Below are 18,218 nucleotides of genomic sequence, written 5' to 3'. Positions count from 1 at the left end.
GAAACGCTACCTGTCGATCACAAAATCACAGTATTAAGACCACGTGACTGAAGAAAAGCTTTTTCGAACTGTGTGTCATTGTCCTTTAGAACAATTTGTGCCACATTATGTTCAAACCACATAAGTGATGGAGAGGAACTGAGTCTGTGCTGCAAAGACGTGTTATATCAGATAATCAAATCCACAGGAAGCTTTACTTACTTCTGTGTATTTCTTTTAATATAACAATTATACACTGACGCTGCCTCAGATTCATTAACATGGCTGTTAAAGCCTCTGTTCATACTAATCTGACAATGGCATCAACACATGAGAACATAGCAGAGTTTGTCGACAGAGTTGGCCTCCAGTCCGGGTGGTCATCTGAAATGACGGCGTAGACAGAGTCACGCTCTGCAGCCGCACGATTTCTCTCTACCTCCTTTTTTAAACCTGCTGAGCTGCCGGGGAGGGTCGCCCACCGATGGCAGCTTTTATCTGCAGAGGCCAGGAGACACATGCCTCCTGCTATGAGGTGATGGCACTTTGTCAAGCAAGACAAAGTTATCCTGCCACTGACATCGCCCTCCGCTCCTCAGTGCATTCCCAGCAGTGGTTTCTATTTGCATCATAAAAGCTTAAGGAAAGTCATAAAATAAATACAAATCAAACATATAGGAAATAATTAAAAAACAAAAACATTCCTAAATCTCCCATTTAAAAACATTTCAGTGCACTCACTCAAATCTGCCACACAACTGGAAACCCCACGACTCTTGATGCAGATGGCCCCAGAGGTGTGTGTATCATAGATTTCATTCCTGCAGGGAAGCAAAGATTATTACAATATTCAGATTACCGAGCAGGGGAAATTAATTGGACTAATTAACATACAAGTAAATGATGATACCGTTAACACATTTCATTAACTCAAACTGTCATTCTGTGTTCCTGCTGCACTTGGTATTGCATTACAATGAACTGGATTCATTAAATTATGCAAATGAAAGGAACGAAGGAAAGGACGGGTTCTTTTTTTTAACGGTACAGACCACATTTCCTCGCTCGTTTTCAGCAAATCGACAGACTCAAAAAGAATGTGCTCTTTGCTCTGATTTACCAGATAAAGCTTTTCATATACGATCATTTTAATTATGTTCACATGCAGGCACTGAAACAGGTGAAGGCTGTGAGGCACTTCATCTCTCTCATGCGGCTGTTTGAGCCTCATATCAAAGATTACCTAATTAGTAAAATGTCCCATGTAATGTAAGAGGTAAAGAAAGTGATACAGCTCTTATTTGCTGCTGAAATATCAGCTTCATTTATATCCAAAAATATAAAGGAAAGTTATTTTCTTCACAACCTACAAGGACATTAAACTATGTGAGTAAGAAACAGGACAGAGCAGCTCATTTAAAAAGCTTGTCCTCCTGTTTCACTCAGACACACATGAATCCAGGTCATACAGAATGAGCCGCTGCCTCTGCTGGGTTTGTTCAAAGTCATGAGACACTACTTTGTTCTCTGGCAGCAGAATATGTTCCTGACATTTCTGTGTGACATTAACTTGTAGTTAATTGAGGGTCCACACCTTTTTTTGGCCCCGGTGACTTCTGTCTTGATCCCGGGAACACAACACCGAGGGAAGGTCGAGGGGTCAGACACACGTCTCGGCCTGCTCCCTTGGCTGCAGTGACATCTACTGGACTACGGGCCCAGTGTAAACCCTCTGGGATGGGGGGGTGGGGAACGCAGCGCCTGGCTCAATGATGACATGACATGTGACACAAAACATTTCAAGTGCAAAGAAAAAATGAAAACTTGTACATTATGACGCCGTCCTCCGATAACAGACATGGTACAACCAGGACGTACCTGAAAACAGAATTTTAAAATAAAGCAAAAATCCAAGGGAAATTCAAGTGTGACAGAAAAGTTTATATTGATGTTATATTGACATATTTATACAGAGGATTTGATTGAAGATGTTTAGTACATTATAGGAAGATGATGTTTGAGTGTTTCTACAGCATCTTGCTTTCTGTGCTATCTGACTTAAAGGCTCAAGTGTAATCTCCTGAAAAGGACCATGTGGAAAAAAATCATCATGTGACGTTCACTATTCAACAGTCAAGGGAGAAGGGTTAAAAAAAAGAAACAAAAAGAAAAAAAACCCAACATGGAATAGGACGATGCAACAGAAAATAAACGATGAGAATCAACTAAGAAAGAAACAATAGTACGTTTACTGACGATGGATATAAAGTTGTTTCTTGGGAATTATACAAAACATATTTTTCATACAAAAAAGGATTAACAACAAACAAGATGAACAGTGCTGTTAATAGAAGGAGTACCGTTTTTAGTAATAAACTGATTTTTTTTTAACTGCATAATAGAGGACTGATGGAGCAAGATGCTGCTGAAGAATTCTGTTTCCATATCAGGGGTCGTCATTGTTACAAAAAAAAAAAAGAAAAAGAAGACGACAGTTAGATTTAACAAGCACAGGTAACATGGTGACAGCTTAATTCACCTCAGCTTTTGGTCCATCTGATTACATCTCTTCACAACACCCTCATTGTCCAAGAAGCTCGAGGGGTGATGAACTTCACTCGTATCACAGTCACAAGTCACCCTGAGTTTGTAGTCAAATTTGGCAATTACCTTCAAAAATGGCTTTTACTCTTCATATTACGATGAATGTTTTTTTTTCTCATTTTCGAAATCCTCCCATTGAAGGAAAACACATTTGAATTACATATAATGGAACCGTAGGAAATATTGTGATTTTTAATATCACAAATGCGTTTTCTATGTAAAGCCTGTTATAAATAGTGGTTCAGTCAAAATATTTAATAAGCAACTGATGTATATCATATCAACATTTTATGTTCAAGAGAAATTACAATACAAAAAATTTGATTGTTTTTCATTTTCACCTGCAAAATGTAGTCTGTGTGAGGAGAGTTTAAAAATAATCGCAGGAGGGAGGGCTCACTAATGTGCAAGCAGACTGACTGTAAAAGAGGACATTGAAAAAAAACATGTTACATTAAGAAATCTGCAAAGACATAAGCAATAACATGACTTCAGCTGGATAAAAGAATCTCTGTGGTGAGATTGAGTCTTTGCTGAGAAATATGGAACATACTTTACCTCATCAGAACAAACCAACAAAAAGGCGGAGAGGAGAAAATTGCTCAACTTACCAATAATTTGTCATGAAAAAACACATTATTAACATATTAGTAGATTCAAAACATAATGGCATCCTACATTTGAAACTACACAATATTGTACAAAATAAGGCATTTCTTTGTGTGTTTACTGCAATGTATTTTTCCACCTTCTTTTAGTCTCCAACACTAGTTTTTCCTCAGTAGAAACCGAGTGCGGACATGGTCGGACTATTTTCGTGTTAAAATATATATGTATATATATATTTATAATTTCAGTTTTCTTCCAAAACTTGAATAAAAATGCAGGTAGGAGTATACAGTATGCGGGAGTTTGCACAAGTTCATAAGCGGAGTGTAAATCACTCCATGACTTCACTGGCCGCTACTGTGGTGACGAGCTGGAGCGGGATCTCTGCATTGGCCAGGATGTCCTGGGCGGCGCTGGAGCCCTGCTGGATGTTGGTGAGGATGAGGGTGGTCCCGCCCGCAGTGGTGATGATACTGTCCGAGGACCCTGCGGATTCCATCGAGGCCACCACTGCGCTGCCAGAGTTCACACCTTTTTTGTTCTGATGAGTTTTAATGTGCTTCGCCAGGTGGTCACTCCGCATGAAGCGCTTGGAACATTCTGGGCAGACAAACTTCTTCTCTCCTGCCAGAGAGAAAATAAGGTTTAGAGGGTAAAGTTTGGTAGTGAATACATTTTGAAAGGGTCAAACATGTCATCTGTCTGGAGGATATGTTTTTAAGGAAGGGATATACGTTTAAGACAGTGGCATGGAAGTTCAGTTTGTTTGATTTAAGAATTAAATCAAAGAAAATGAAGATGAAGATGGAGAAGAAGAAAATGAAAGGCAGTGCTGTCACTGATGACAAAAGAATAGATTGTGTGTGCAGCTACATTTTAAATCCTGTTGAGTAAGACGGGGTAATATAGCAAAAAATGTAATAATGATAAAACTTTTCATATCAGTGGATATCTGAGGTAGATCAATCATGTGTTATACCTCCTCACTTTGTTTGCACAATGCATAACCATTTAATCTTTATTTTAGATTTTTGTTATATTGCAATTGATGAAAATGATATTGGGGATATTTATAAATAGTTTCATTACCCAGTCATAGTTGATTGCCAACCTGTTCCCTCAAAACTAGCAAATAAACATGTTGTGCATTTCACCCCGTGAGTAACGATTGTAATTACAAAGGAATATTCTATAAAATTCAAAACAGATCAGGCGAGCTGATGAGAGGCTGAGTCCACACTCAATAAAGAACCATGGGATGAATATAAAAGCCACAGCTCATTACTAGCATCCCTTGAAATGTTTGTTACATAATCTGTTAATAAACCTTGTAAATTATGGTGCTGCATAAACTGTTAAAACATTCTGAACTGGAAAATGACCATCAAGACAGTAAAATCTGGATATGTTTCAACAGTGGTCTTCATTCCTAACCTGACATTTTACGTATAAATTCAAGATGGAGGGAAAATGCTGTTATTTCTTTTGTGACACATTTTGATGAGCAAAAACAAGCACATTACAGTGATTTCACTGATGTTTTCCTGATGTGCAAACACTAAGGGATCCAAAAAAAGGGCACCTGTGTGTGTTCTCCTGTGTCTCTGCAGCTCGTCGCTGCGTGTGAACCTCTTCCCACAGAACATCCAGCTGCAAACAAAAGGTCGCTCCCCTGAATGCCAGCGCAGGTGTGCTCGCAGGTGCGATGTCTTTCCGTATACTTTCCCACAGCCTGCGATGTGGCAGATGTGCTGCTTCTTTTTCCCCATGCTTGATCCTCTGAGAAACACACGCACCGACAGTTAGGCTCCCAACATGCTTATTTCCCGTGCAGAGGCAACCACGACGCCCACATGACTTACAAAGTGTGGAGATTACTAACCTGCCACCTGACTCTTTACAGTTGGGGCAAGTACACGCCACCCGGCGCAGCCTCTTGCCCTCCTGACCCAACTGATCATCGTCATCCACCAGCCTGACACGAAGGTGGGACAGATCGCTCGTGTTCAGGGTGGAGTCAGTGCTCAGCTGCCAGTCTCCAGAGTCTGGCTCTTCCTTTATCTGAATGTCTGAAATTAATGTGTGCGTTAATGTCAACACCACAAAAGCCCGAGAGGTATTTCATGATTGTGCGTTGCTGACAGCATGGTGGCAAATTGCACAGTATCCATATTAAACACAGTGATTGAATAATAATATGTTGATTGACTTATTTAATAGTTTATTTAATATACCCTGTTGACTTTTTGGGCAAGATGAGTGGATAAACTTTCCTAAAGTTAAAAAAATTCTTTACAATGTTTAACACCAACATTTACCAAGGTGGCTTTAAAGATACACACAATGCATTGTGTCAGTGCACAACACATGCTTATGTACATGTATACATGTAAATAAACTATGTTAACAGTGCAAACTCTACATCTGATTCAAAATCGACATTTTAATTAATTCAAATGTGTTTTCATTAAGCAGCTGTTGATTTGCATGGGTCATGATTTTATAATAGAGTAAGCTACAGACAGCACAGTTGTGATTAATAACATTAAGATGTTCTCATCAAGTGAGCCAGCACAATCTATACCAGGAGACCTGAAACTGGGCCAGATGAATTGAATTCAGTCATTACTGATTTGACCAATTAAAATTTTAACATTTCTAAATGTCTCCTGTGAAAAAAAAATTCTATCAATTGAATTTTTGTCTGATTAATTTACAATATAGTTTTGATAAGTACAGATATATCACAAAGACAGACACACTAGATGTACTAGCGTATACGAGTGTCGCTGTGGATGTGTGTTTCGGGCAACACAAAGAAAAATTCATTCAGATTCATTGTATTGATGCAGTAATTAAGAACGGAGGGAAATTTAAAGATGGACCATTCAGAGAGATGTCAAAGTGACAGGGTTTTTATAAACAAACATAAAAAAGAAGGTTTTGGAGGAATGATGCAAGGTCATTTGACTCCATGCACTAATAGGAGTAATGAAGGTCTAATTCTTGCCAGGAGCATCAAAACTGATAAGAGTTGTGGAAAGTCAAGCACTGTTTGTATTGTACACACTCACTTGAGAGATAATAATGTGTGTATAATAATATAGAGCTGCCCTACCTCCCATGGTGTCTGTGTCTCCTTCCTGTTGGGTCACTGAGCTGACCGTTACTGTCTGCAGGTTGGGGATCTGACCGGTGCTGATGCTGACTGGACTGGACCCCAACGACAGGGTCTGGACCGGGGCCAGGGTTATTTGCTGGGGTGGTGTGGTCGGCAGCTGGAGGTTCTGCAGGTTCTGCACTCCTTGCACCTGAAAAGTCTGCCACTGTATCTGACCCGATGGCGTGACTGTTTGGGCTTGGATGATGAAGGTTCCGGGGTTGATCAGCTGGACGTTCTGCAGACTCTGTCCACCTGTCTGCATCACCTGACCATTTGTGGTCTGAACTGGCACATGCTGCAGCTGGATGATGGGTGTGGCTGAGGACACCTGGATGCTCTGTTCCTGGTTTTGTTGGATGTAGCCTTCTTGGAGACCGGAGCTTGAGTCGGCCTGTTCAGTAGCCACTGACGACAATGACGAATCCTGTGTCAGCAGACCGGATTCACTTGCTGAAATGTGTAGCTCAGAGGAAGACGTTGGCACATAAAGGTCAGGATTTACATTGGACTCACTGACTGGTATTGTCTGTGTGAGTTGGACTTCTGCCTTCACCTGACTCTCTGAGCCATCCACAGGCTGACTTGCCATAATTAGCTGACCATCAGCAGTGACCCCTGTTGCTATAGTTTGCGCTCCAGACAGGCCCAGGGAGTCCAAGTCCACACTGTTAATAGGAACAAAAGTGATATTCCCAGGCAAACCCACAGGCACATTAGTAACAACCTGACCCTGGTTGTTGAAAGTGGAGCTGCCAATAGAAACCCCCTGGATCTGATGGACATTACCAGTCTGTGATATGAGGCTCTGGTTGTTATTAAGGATGTTTGCAGTTGATGTAACACTGAGACTCTGGCTACCATCAGGCAGGATCTGAATCTGCCCCGTGGCATCCTGAGTCACGCTGGATGTGGAGAAGCTCAGCTGTCCGTCTGCTGTCTGAATCTGAGGAATTACTTGGTACTGAATGTTAGGCACTGTGTTGGCATTGGAGGTGGCCGTTCCCGATGTCACAAAGATTGGCTGACTTTGTATGTTTTGAAGAGGAAGAACATACTGTCCGTTTGATGTTAATATTCCTTGACTTTGGATCTGTATCATCCCAGATTCATCCTTTGCTGCTGTTGTGGGTGTTAACACCTCCCATTTGTCAGTCCCAGTGAGCTGAGAAGAGGAATCAGAAGTCTGCTTAAGAAAATGGTTGACATTTAAAAAAAAATTAAAAATTAAAAAAAAAGATCAAACCCCAGATGTAAACTAAATAAAACAAGTTACAGCCAAGTCTGCTTTTTAATTTGACACAACCTGGCCCAATGTTGTTGAGGATGAATAATGATGCTTGCCTTTCACAAAATTAGTTCCAGAAATATTGGGGACAAACTACAAAATGGGCAAAAATTATAGTGAAGTTTTATTCACAGTCCTAGTTTGGTTCCCTTGGTCAAGAACAAAGATACAAATGAGCCATGGTGTTTAGTCTTTTAGTTGTAGCACATTTAAGGTTGGCACTGATTTATTACAAATCATAACAAATAAAGATTCGTAAAAATGAAGTCACAACTGAGGTCTGAGAGTAGTAGCTCATTCATCAGTCAATGTCATTGGCTTGTCTTGCTGCTGTGCATCATCACGGCTACACGTAGACACACAGGGCAAATGTTATGGACTGCGAGCATCTGTTTGAGATTTGTTTTATATTATGAGGCACATTGTTTTTCTATTTTCAACAGAAGAGCTGGGTAAACACCAAGGTCTGTATCCAGCAGGTGATTTGTGAAGACAATCTCAGAGTTGTCTTATATACTCTCCACTGCCGTTCTCATATGGTGATAATTATGTTTTAATTTACTATAAATACTACCTCAGCAACAGGCTTAAAACACATGCATATAACGCCTAGTCAAACTGGAATGTCAGGTCCCCTTCAGACACTTGTATGACACCACAAGAGTGGGATGGAGGCATTTTATGATTTTGTTGCTGATGTTTTATAACGTCTGAAGAAGTGGTCACCAGTTACTTCAATTGTATTGGATTTGGCTGCAACACTGTTTAGACCCTAAGACTCCTAAAGTGTTTTGTTGACTCAAACACTTCACCCACGCCTCCGTCTGCATAGTGGTGAGTAGATAATAAGTGAATTTTAATTTTTATGTGAACTCTCCCTTTAAGGACCTGTCATGTGACCAGAAGGACATGGGTGTCCTTGCTTGGTCTGTTTGAATAATCAATTGTAAACACATAGCAGTTGTAGCAATGATAAATCTTCTTGTGTTGAAGACAAAATACAGAGGATGCAATTCCATGGGAGCAAAAGTGAGCTCAGCTGTGAGTGAGGGATTCTGTGCTGCTGCTGAGGCTGTGCAGGATCCTGCAGAGGTGCAGAGTTACCACATCAGCATCAACTCTGTCCACCTCTGTCCACGGTGACCCAACCTTAGTGCAGGTGGTCGCCAGCAGGTCGAGGGGTGACAGCTGAGGGTCCTGCCCACAGAGGGGGGGGGGGGGCATTTTTAAAAGGAAGAGAGTGGGTGGCCACATAGAGAGTGGTGACTCGCTGCTAAAGAGCTAAAGTTTGGAGGGACTTTCTTGTGTGCTCGAGCCCCAAAAGGCAGCACCCTGGGGTTAGCACCCTGGCGGTGATGTCTGTGGCTGGCCTGTCACTTCGATCCCTGCGTAGGAGGCGGGATTTTCAACGCTGCCTGAGACCAAGTGTTTCCTGAGACAATGCCCACCTCCCAAGTTTGAAATGTGCGAACTCCACTTAGCGCCGCTCCTGACAACGCAGCAGCGACATAATGAGCGTTAGCCCCCCGGGAGAGAGAAGCCTTACCTGGACGCCCCTGCCATCCTCCTGCGGCAGAAAGTCGCTATGACTGCTGTCCACCTCTAAGGCAGCCATATCCTCTGGTTTCAGTGGCTGTTCTGGGGCTGTGTGGTGAAAAGGCATCTAGGTTAGTCAGTGTTAGCCGAAGCTAACATTAGCTACACACACACGCGGAAAACATCTACTGGGCTTTTATAACGCCGCTGTACTAGCTACCAACGCGGCTACAACTAATGCTACGAAGCTCCGTGCAGAAAACAACAGCGCGGGGTCGATTGGATTTAGATAAGCTGACTTTTAACGATAGACGAGCTAAGCTAGCTAGCTGCTAATGCTATCTTACCCCGGCGGTGATTAGCATGATCACACCACAGACAGCCCTGCTAGCAAGCTAATGTAACCGGAGGATGCCTGATAGCTTGATAGCCTGTTAGCCTCCGAGGACTGAGACAGATGTTACATACCAGTCATCGCGTGACTCGTCGTGAACCGGAGAGTCCTGACAGTCACAAGCCGGCGGACATGGTCGGCGGATTATATCGATAGCATGCGAGTAAAAATCAGGTGATAACTGTCAAGATTTCTTTGTATTTTGATTGACGGGCGGTGAGGGGGGAGCACAAAGGGTGGGGCCTCCGCTGTTGACCAGCAGCGTTTGCGTCACGCACAGGAAGTCCCGCCGTTCTTCTTCGAGCTGATTGGTCGCTCGCTCCGCACGCCGCGTTGCGATTGGTCCGCCGACGCGCCACTCATCTTTTGTTGGCTTCTTCCTGTTTATTATGCATTGTTAGTTTTTACAGTATCGCGGATCGTAGTTTGGTTTTTTTGCGGGTTTAACAGTGAATCACACCTGTGCAGTGAAATGGTGACTTGTAGCGTCTGTACTGTGGAAAAATAAAAGATGTAGAAAAGTTGGCTTGAAGACAGACACAGAGGTGCAGTTACAATCTAAATTATAATAAAGAATCAGCATTTATCTCAAAAGTATTGTGATCACAACTTGCTAGTCAAGCTGTAACATAATGACTTTCACCAAGAGATACAATTTATTCATCCCACACTTTTAACATTTACAATAAACCTTGAACCTGTGCCCATTTAGTCATTAGCTTGCAACTCGTTGCACAATATGCTACAGTTTCCTTTTTACTTATTACACAATACACAACTAAAAACTGACAACACAACTAAAAACTCTTAACCCAACCAAATACTTGCCACACAACCAAATATTCATAACCCTACCAAATACTCACATATCCATTCTGTAGATCAGGGTATTGCAATTTTTTTAGTCTACAAAGTAGATTTACTCAATAAATATCGGACTCCATGATGCACCTGAATTCTTCCCCGATGTCATGTTGCCTTGTGTTTTTGAAAACTAACCGTGGCACGGTCCTACTTTTGCATTAGAAAGTGATCTGCAATTGAGTTTTAAGATGTCTTTTGTGATGATTACTTGAACAAAAAACACACAATCAAGACACAATCTCAGTTCACATTTGAGTGGATTTCTTGCCCTCCACCTGATTGTGCACATTACGACATTGTGAAAGTGCATTGAAATGAGAACCTGCATGCTATTGTACCTGATCTGTGGCTGTGATGCTATCAGGACCCCACTTCTGAGTATTATTTGTGGTGTGTCAGTTCCTCACAGTGAGCGACTGCAGTGAGGCTATTTCTCTCAACCTTCAATTCAAACTTGGCCCATTACAGCCAGACTACAAAAGCACTTTCTGTGCACTCAGGAGCTCACGGCAGTGAATGGTGGATATTTCCAATCACTCTGCTGTCAATCCAAGTGTCAGGTAAACACAGGCCAATGGAAGCAGCTTCAAGAAAAACCTTGCAGCTGTGTCTGTCTTACTCCAAGAGTCCTTGGAAACATATCAACAATTCTACAAAGACCTCCAAGTTAAAGGAAAAAGTCAAAAAGCCTAAAAGCAACAACAACAAAATAAACTTGCAGGACACAGTGGCCTACATGAGACACAGAGCTGCAGCATGGTGTTTGTCTTCAGGCCTGCGAGTGTTGTCTCCAGCCACAGCTGCTTGCAAGGGAAATGAGACTGTATCGACATTGTGTTGTATTCGCCTCATGAGAGAAATCTGTGAAGTCTGTGAAGCAATTACCCAGTGGGGTAATTTCAATACACAAGGATTCAGTGATAGATAAAACTGTAAACAGCCGCATCCATGATCTTCTCTCTGCATGCACACATGCTGTCTAGCTTTCATTTTCCTTTAGGGTTATGGCAGGGAAATATGATACAGATTATATGCTTTAATAACAGATCTGCATGGGACTATGGATGTGAAATTACAAGAAAAAGATGTAATTTAATGCAAAAAGCCTTTTCCCAATATCATCTGGGAGTTGTCAGTGTTGTGGCAGACAGTGCAGAAATGTGGAGGCTGAGAGGAGTAACTGAGTGAGTCCACAATGGCTCTGAGTGTTTCAGATTAACATATTGACAGTTGTTTTCATGAAGGCCGGTCCAAGAGAGAGTGACCCCACAGAGAGAAAGTGCCCTGCTGGAGGCACCTTGTGGGACACTGTAAATGGGACCTGTGAGAGAAAATTGAAACTGGTGCTACATAGAGAAGAAGTGTGGATGGAATATCAAATGTGTGTAATAGGCGATGCTGAAGCACTCGAGACAGGAACAACCACACTGTTCTTTGTCCGAGGTACTGAGAATATAACTGCTGTATATAAGGGAGGGCGTCAAAGGCAGTAACATGAAAGTTTCCTCCCTTCTCATTCATTTTGGGAGTTTGTTAAATAGTTTCTTTGCTTGTGCACACTCACACACAAAATACATTCCTCTCTTACACACATTTATCTATTACATTAGCATTACATTAATTTTTTTTAGTTTTTACCTGTTGCTGTTGCTCTGTATCTTATTTCATCATATTATATAACATCATATAATGTTTTCCCCCTTAAAAATTAGCTCTGTCATGTCATGTCACATTCTCATCAAATTGTAGCTCTTACTGTGGAAGTTTCTCGTTTATGTATTTAATATGGAAACAAATTCATTCAGATTAAGAATTAAAAAAACTAAAATCAACAAGATAAAATACACTGATGTTAAACAAATGCTAATATAATAATCATAAAATATATGTATTAGTATACACACATAACCAACTATTCTATAAGCATACAGTGTCTATATAATGATGAAAGATCTGGTCTTGTGTGTAGCAGTGCACGCAGCATTGAATAAACATTACAAATGTATACATTTCATGAACAGAAATTGACTATGTACCAACAGGTATAGAATAAAGAGTAAAATAAAGTAAAGAAACTTTAAATGCTTACTTAATTGCTCTTTCTGCAAATTATACATAAATTGTGTAAATATAAACTAAAACTGTAATGGCACAAATACGGCATTTTTGCTGCAATTGGAATTACAAAAGAGAAATAAAAATGTATCAGCCTTCAGGTATGATTGAAGTACTTTTTTTCTTTCGACTCTTCCGAGCAGTTTTTTTTCTTGCAACATTATGCCGGCATTATTTTACCACTGACAGTGAAAGCAATAAATCAAAGCCTTCAGTCTCACCATGATACTAGAACATTAACAAGAAGAAAATGTGGTGTAAACCCTCATATACATGAACATTTGTTATTTTTATCCAGTCCTGATTCTATATTGATTTCATTTTTATTTTGTGTACAGTATACAGCACAAATGTCAGAACAGACAAGTCACACAATGGTAATAATTACAGCATGGCAACACTTGGCTATTGTCATTCAAAATAGAGATCATTTCCACTCTGTAATAATATGATACAATACATTTATAAGAACCACTGAATTTCACAACACTGTCCCCTGAGCACAGTTACTGCTCTGAAAAGTGCTCTAATTATTTATATGTTTATTTGTTTTAACTCACACATAACTCTTGTTTTATTCATAAAAGGCCTTTGGTGTGTGTGTGTGATTTACGACAGCATGTCCATGGTGTGTTTTAAAGTGAGCTTTCCGCTCTGTGCCCTCCTTGGTTTGATGCCACAGCGGTTTGCCTCGGGGCACAGTGGCACCGCTTGATTGATGGTGCTGACAGAACATTTGCAGCAACAGAGCATCTGTCACATTCCTGGACTTCTTTTATTTCTCAGAGAGGTTTTACCAGTCCGACTGCTTCTTCAATCCACCTACATCACATTATAGTCTGTATAAACACCAATTTGATTTTATTATTACCACTGGTTACATGTTCGCATGTATGTGCTCTGTGAAACCAGGATAGAGAGGACACCCAATAATCTGTATTACTCACTCTATGAAGATTTACTGTCACTTTATGAAAAACAAAATGCGCCACAACTCAGACCACTGGGAGCAACTCGTCAATCCCCGAGCTTCAAGACTACACAGCAGATGAATGAGATTCTATGAGGGGTTTAGGTTGGCCAACTCCACCAACACCCTGAGAAGAATGCAAAAACAATTTTGTCTCAGGCCCCCACTGTGCTCTGCAGAGGATTTGTATGGTTTCACTTAGAAAACAGCCTGTTGTTGTACACAGGACACTGTATGGGAGTAGAAGATAGTCGTAATAACTTCCTTGATTTGCTGCATGGAATTTGTACAAGTGATTATATCAGCGGTTAATGCTAATGCTAAAAAGAAGGTTTAATGTTATTTGATGCACATTTTGTCAATCTTCCTTTGTTCCATCTAACCTCAATAAACACTATGCTATATTTTGCCACTGATCTCAAACCTTAAAGACTATAATCCACCTTATTTCCATGACAAATACTGTTCTCTGTGCTATAGCACAGACTCCATAAAAAACATCCCATCCAAAACTTGGATATGCAATACTATCTCTGTAAAATGACCATTTTTATTCAATCTTTTTTGTTCCCATCAAAAGGCCATTTTATTCTCTGCAATCTTAATGGTTACGAGATATTCAGCAAAGCACTGCTGATCTGCAGCTTGTTGTTAGGACTCCCATGGAGAACACAATCTTACTTTGGAGAACTGTGGCCGCCGCCATACAATTCCATCAGCATAAAAGCTTCAAAAACACTTACACACAAAGTATAGGGGCGAGAAAAACACTACTTCAAGCAACAGGAATCGTTTTCTACTCGTGCTTGTGGATTGTGTCAACTTCTATTTTCATACTATACAGAATATGATAAAATGTGAACATTTTTGGGTGAAATATATGGTTTGAATTAGTATTTTTTTGTAGGCGTGTATCTTCCCTCATTGTTGAGGGAAGGGAGTAAGACTGTAAACATAACAAAGATGCTATTTTTGTGCATATTTGAAGATTGAGGCTGAGAACTGTAGCGACAGCGAAGGGGAGGACGCACATATTCATCAATCATAAATTAAATAAAAAGTGTGAATAAAAGGTTACCTCCTTTACAAATAATCATTTCAACTGACCAATTCTTTTGGCCAAATACACCTGCATGCAGCATGTGACCTTCTAAAATCAGCATCACTTAACAGATTTAATTATAACTGTCCCCGCTCTGCTACAGTCAGTGTCAGCTGTGTCTTTTAATTCTCTAATCAGTGGTCGGCAGGTCCGCTATCGGCGTCCCCATGCAGCTTCCCACTCAATACAGACATCCCAAAACACACACAGACTGGTTTTTGTCAAATGTTTTATTGAGTGTAGACATCTGGGCTACTGTAAAACATGCATTATCTGCAGAAGGGGAAGAGGAGCAGGTGGCATTGTCCCCGCTGTCAGCTGTGTCAGTGCTGGCACCCGTGATGGAGATTAATGAAGTATCTGGAGAGTAATATGCTCCTTCAAATGCTGCTACAATTTGGAGTGGGGGCCAATCCTGATCTTAAATAGCAAAGCTGTCAGAGTTTACTGAACCTGTGCTTTGGCACCCGAGGTGGGATTTGATCCTACAGGACGGGGGGGGGGAAGAACTGGCGGTGTGTATCAGCCAGGAAAAGAGAGGTAACAATAAAGTCAGCTATGTAAACAAACAGATTGTTCTTGTGTTACTTTTTTTTTGGTGCATTTGGTGCGTTAAATTTGAAAAAGATGATGTCTCCATCTTCCACGACGTAGTTTCTTCCCTGTTGTCTGTATTTCCCAGCTGCCTGTGAGGTAGAAATAAAATCTGAATCAAAAGCCAACAATCATAAAACAAACAAAACATTTTAGGATGCACACAGGCTATAGACAATATAGAGCCCATAATAACAATGTATGTTATTAAATAGAAATAGAAAATATTAGCACAAGATTAGTTTCCATTATATATCATTGCCTTCAATAACTTTACAGCAAGTGCAAGACGTTCTCTCACACACACGCATGCACGCACACACGCACCCACGCACCCACGCACGCGCCTTTCAATGTTTTTTTTCCAATGGGGCGCCTGAATTCCCACTGAGTGGATAATCCTCTCCTCTGCCCATTCCAGTTTCATGTACACAAGCACAAAATGTTAATAAGTCTTTGATTACAGCACTATCAAACTTCTTGAGGAAACAGAATAAGTTCTAACATTTCTTTTGTGTACAGTAAGTGTTTGTTCTCCTTCCTGGCCAACTCAAAAATAATTGACTTGAAGTGCTAATACGGACAGGTTTATGCATTCTGGTTCTGCACAGCGCACAATTAATTAGAAGAATCAATGTCCCTTTAAAGGCTCAGGAGACCATTTAATCCAAGCTCAATACCACCAGAAACACTGGATGGAGAGGGAGACGGGGGAAGAAAATCAATGGCTATTTGTGATTCCTGAGTGTGTATTAAACCAGACATGTCTAACTGGTTCATTTGCACTTGAAAGCAGCCATCTGGAGCAGCAAGCTTGGCTTAAGCAGATATGATTACTAATAATGTGATATCCTCGTACACTGGCCCTATTCAGATGGCCTATTCCCACAACTGGCATTAAATAGCACAGGCCCTAATGCCACAGTCAGAACTGCTCCATGTTCTTATGAGGCTCAAAAAGGGATTAGTGAGAGAGCATGCAGTAAGGACCTGACACTCAGATCTCCACCCCCGATAACAATGGCTGAACCCCCGAGAGACTGGCTCGTTTCACCCTCTGTTTGCCGCTTATGAGGGGAGTGGACAATAATACTGCTGCTGCATTAAATATAAAATGCTTCTTTAAAAACAGAGACTTGAATAGTAAAGAGATTTGAATGTTTTCATAGTGCTCCCTGCCACGCTGGTCCCCGCAGGTCCCTGTGTGTCACTATAAGATCACATCAGTGGAGTCTGTGAGTGGGCGCATGGAGGTGATGGTGGGATTGTAACAGCACGTTACAGCTGCTGCAAACAAATGTCACATATGCGAGCAAGGTTAACTTCTACTTTAATTCAGTTGATAACATCCGCCAAGGAGGTTAGGTTTTTGTCTCTGTTTGTTTGTCTGTTATTTATCAAAAAATAAAAGATGGATTACCACAAAACTTAGTGGATGGATGCTGTATGATTCAGGGATGAACCCATTGAATTTAGGTGTGGATCAAGATCATGGAATTTTTTTCACTTTCTTTTACATTGCAAAATGTTTTATTATTTTTTCCTTTATTTCTCAGAGAATAATTCATGACTACCAGAAACTACAACCTAGGAAACTAAGGGCCATAAGAATTACATTTAAAAATGTGTCTATACAGAAAATACAGTTAAATATTCAAAAGAAAAATCGAATATGAAAGGCATTCTGTTTTGTTGATTATTAATTCTGTATCACCAATTACTACAGCTTTATTGATATGACTCCAAATTGATGCTAAAGCTGAAGCGACACTTGTAAAGAAAATCATTTTGAATCACTGGCAAAGTACCTGCTGCAGCAGACGCCCAGTTATTGTCTCCACAAATTCACCATGAAATCAGTTATTACATTTGACAGCAGTGTGCACATGAACAACCCACATCCCAGTTAAAAGGTCAAAACAAACACTGGCTATCATAAAAAAAAAATAAGATATGCAAGTCACATTTATGTGCCACGCAGCCATGAAACAGGCCTGATATGAGGAATTTCACACTTTATTTAACTTGCCGCTTTATATCACTGTCACATGCAGTGGCTTGGGGGATTTGGCAACAGAGAGCAGTAAGCTAACAGCGCGCTCTATAGATCTGCTAAATGCCTGGTGAGGGTGAAGAAGTGCTGCCTCTGTGCTACTGAGCTGAGCCACGAGAAAGAGGCACCATCAGCCAGTTAAGACACATTGTGATAAAGATATGCACAGCTGGATCAGAATGGCAGTGTTTAGAGCCAGAATCAGCTGGCTTGTCAGGAGCGGTGCCGGAGTGTGCTGCAGTAATTTCTTCCCCCGAGTAAAGGTGAGGAGCAGTTTGCAGTCGGGGCAGTGCGGTGACTGTCAGCTCCACTGATCACAGGAGACTTCCCCTCATCTCCTCTGGCACCCTGACTGCTCACCTTGACAGAGCTCTCGCTGCCTTCCTCTTTAAAATCCTGGAATTTCATTACTTCCGCCATAATGAAGCCCCTCTCAAAGTCTGTGTGGATCTTCCCCGCAGCCTGTGGAGCCTTAGTTCCTTTCTGTCACAGGGAAGGAAAAGAGAGGACAAATGAATTGTTTTGGAGAAGATGGATTACAGCATGCCAGCGACACAGTGTTTGATAGGGTGATAGCGTCGTGAGCATCACTCCGGGGTGTTTTCAGTCGGGGGTATTCTTGCCTCAGTCATGATTTCTGGATAGCTTTCCACTCGGCCGTGCCCTGCTAAGGGCGGCCTGGACACCGATAAGGACCCAGCACTGCTATCAATGCCTTCTGATTCTCATTCCGTGGCAGTATTGATTTCTGTCCAAGCAATCTTGCCTCATTGTGGGTCACTGCTCGGCTCTCTGGTCATGACAGCAAGAAGACCTGGTGTTGCAGTGAGAGGCCATGGTGGCACAGAGCTCACTGCATCAGGCCTCACTGTTGTGATACTCCAGAGTTTGGTAAAATCCAAACACTTCACTGTTGAAGATGCAGGGCTACAGTGCTAGAGCATTTCAGT

The 18,218-nt window shown here is 41.3% G+C and overlaps 2 protein-coding genes across 2 annotated transcripts in view; both read right to left on the bottom strand.

Annotated features, from left to right (window-relative positions):
* Positions 1–1,899: 1,899 nt before the first annotated feature.
* Positions 1,900–9,842, bottom strand: sp3a (sp3a transcription factor). Its single transcript, XM_020090235.2, has 6 exons — positions 9,645–9,842; positions 9,187–9,284; positions 6,311–7,517; positions 5,075–5,261; positions 4,775–4,971; positions 1,900–3,816 (listed from the first exon to the last, which is right to left on the bottom strand). The coding sequence occupies exons 1-6, from the start codon at positions 9,649–9,651 to the stop codon at positions 3,524–3,526; spliced, it is 1,989 nt and encodes a 662-aa protein (XP_019945794.2). The 5' UTR covers positions 9,652–9,842; the 3' UTR covers positions 1,900–3,523.
* A 4,991-nt stretch (positions 9,843–14,833) lies between these two features.
* Positions 14,834–18,218, bottom strand: part of LOC109631366 (Obg-like ATPase 1) — a 39,986-nt gene continuing 36,601 nt past the window's right edge. The window contains exons 10-11 of the mRNA XM_020090076.2: positions 17,629–17,751; positions 14,834–15,307 (exon numbers count right to left, since the gene is read on the bottom strand). Coding sequence (XP_019945635.2) covers positions 15,206–15,307; positions 17,629–17,751 — 225 coding nt within the window. The 3' untranslated portion in view covers positions 14,834–15,205. The remainder of the gene's footprint in view (positions 15,308–17,628; positions 17,752–18,218) is intronic.

The sequence above is a fragment of the Paralichthys olivaceus genome, chromosome 10 (genome assembly GCF_024713975.1).
Source record: "Paralichthys olivaceus isolate ysfri-2021 chromosome 10, ASM2471397v2, whole genome shotgun sequence".
NCBI lineage: Eukaryota > Metazoa > Chordata > Actinopteri > Pleuronectiformes > Paralichthyidae > Paralichthys > Paralichthys olivaceus.
This window is presented reverse-complemented; position numbering and strand designations above follow the sequence as displayed.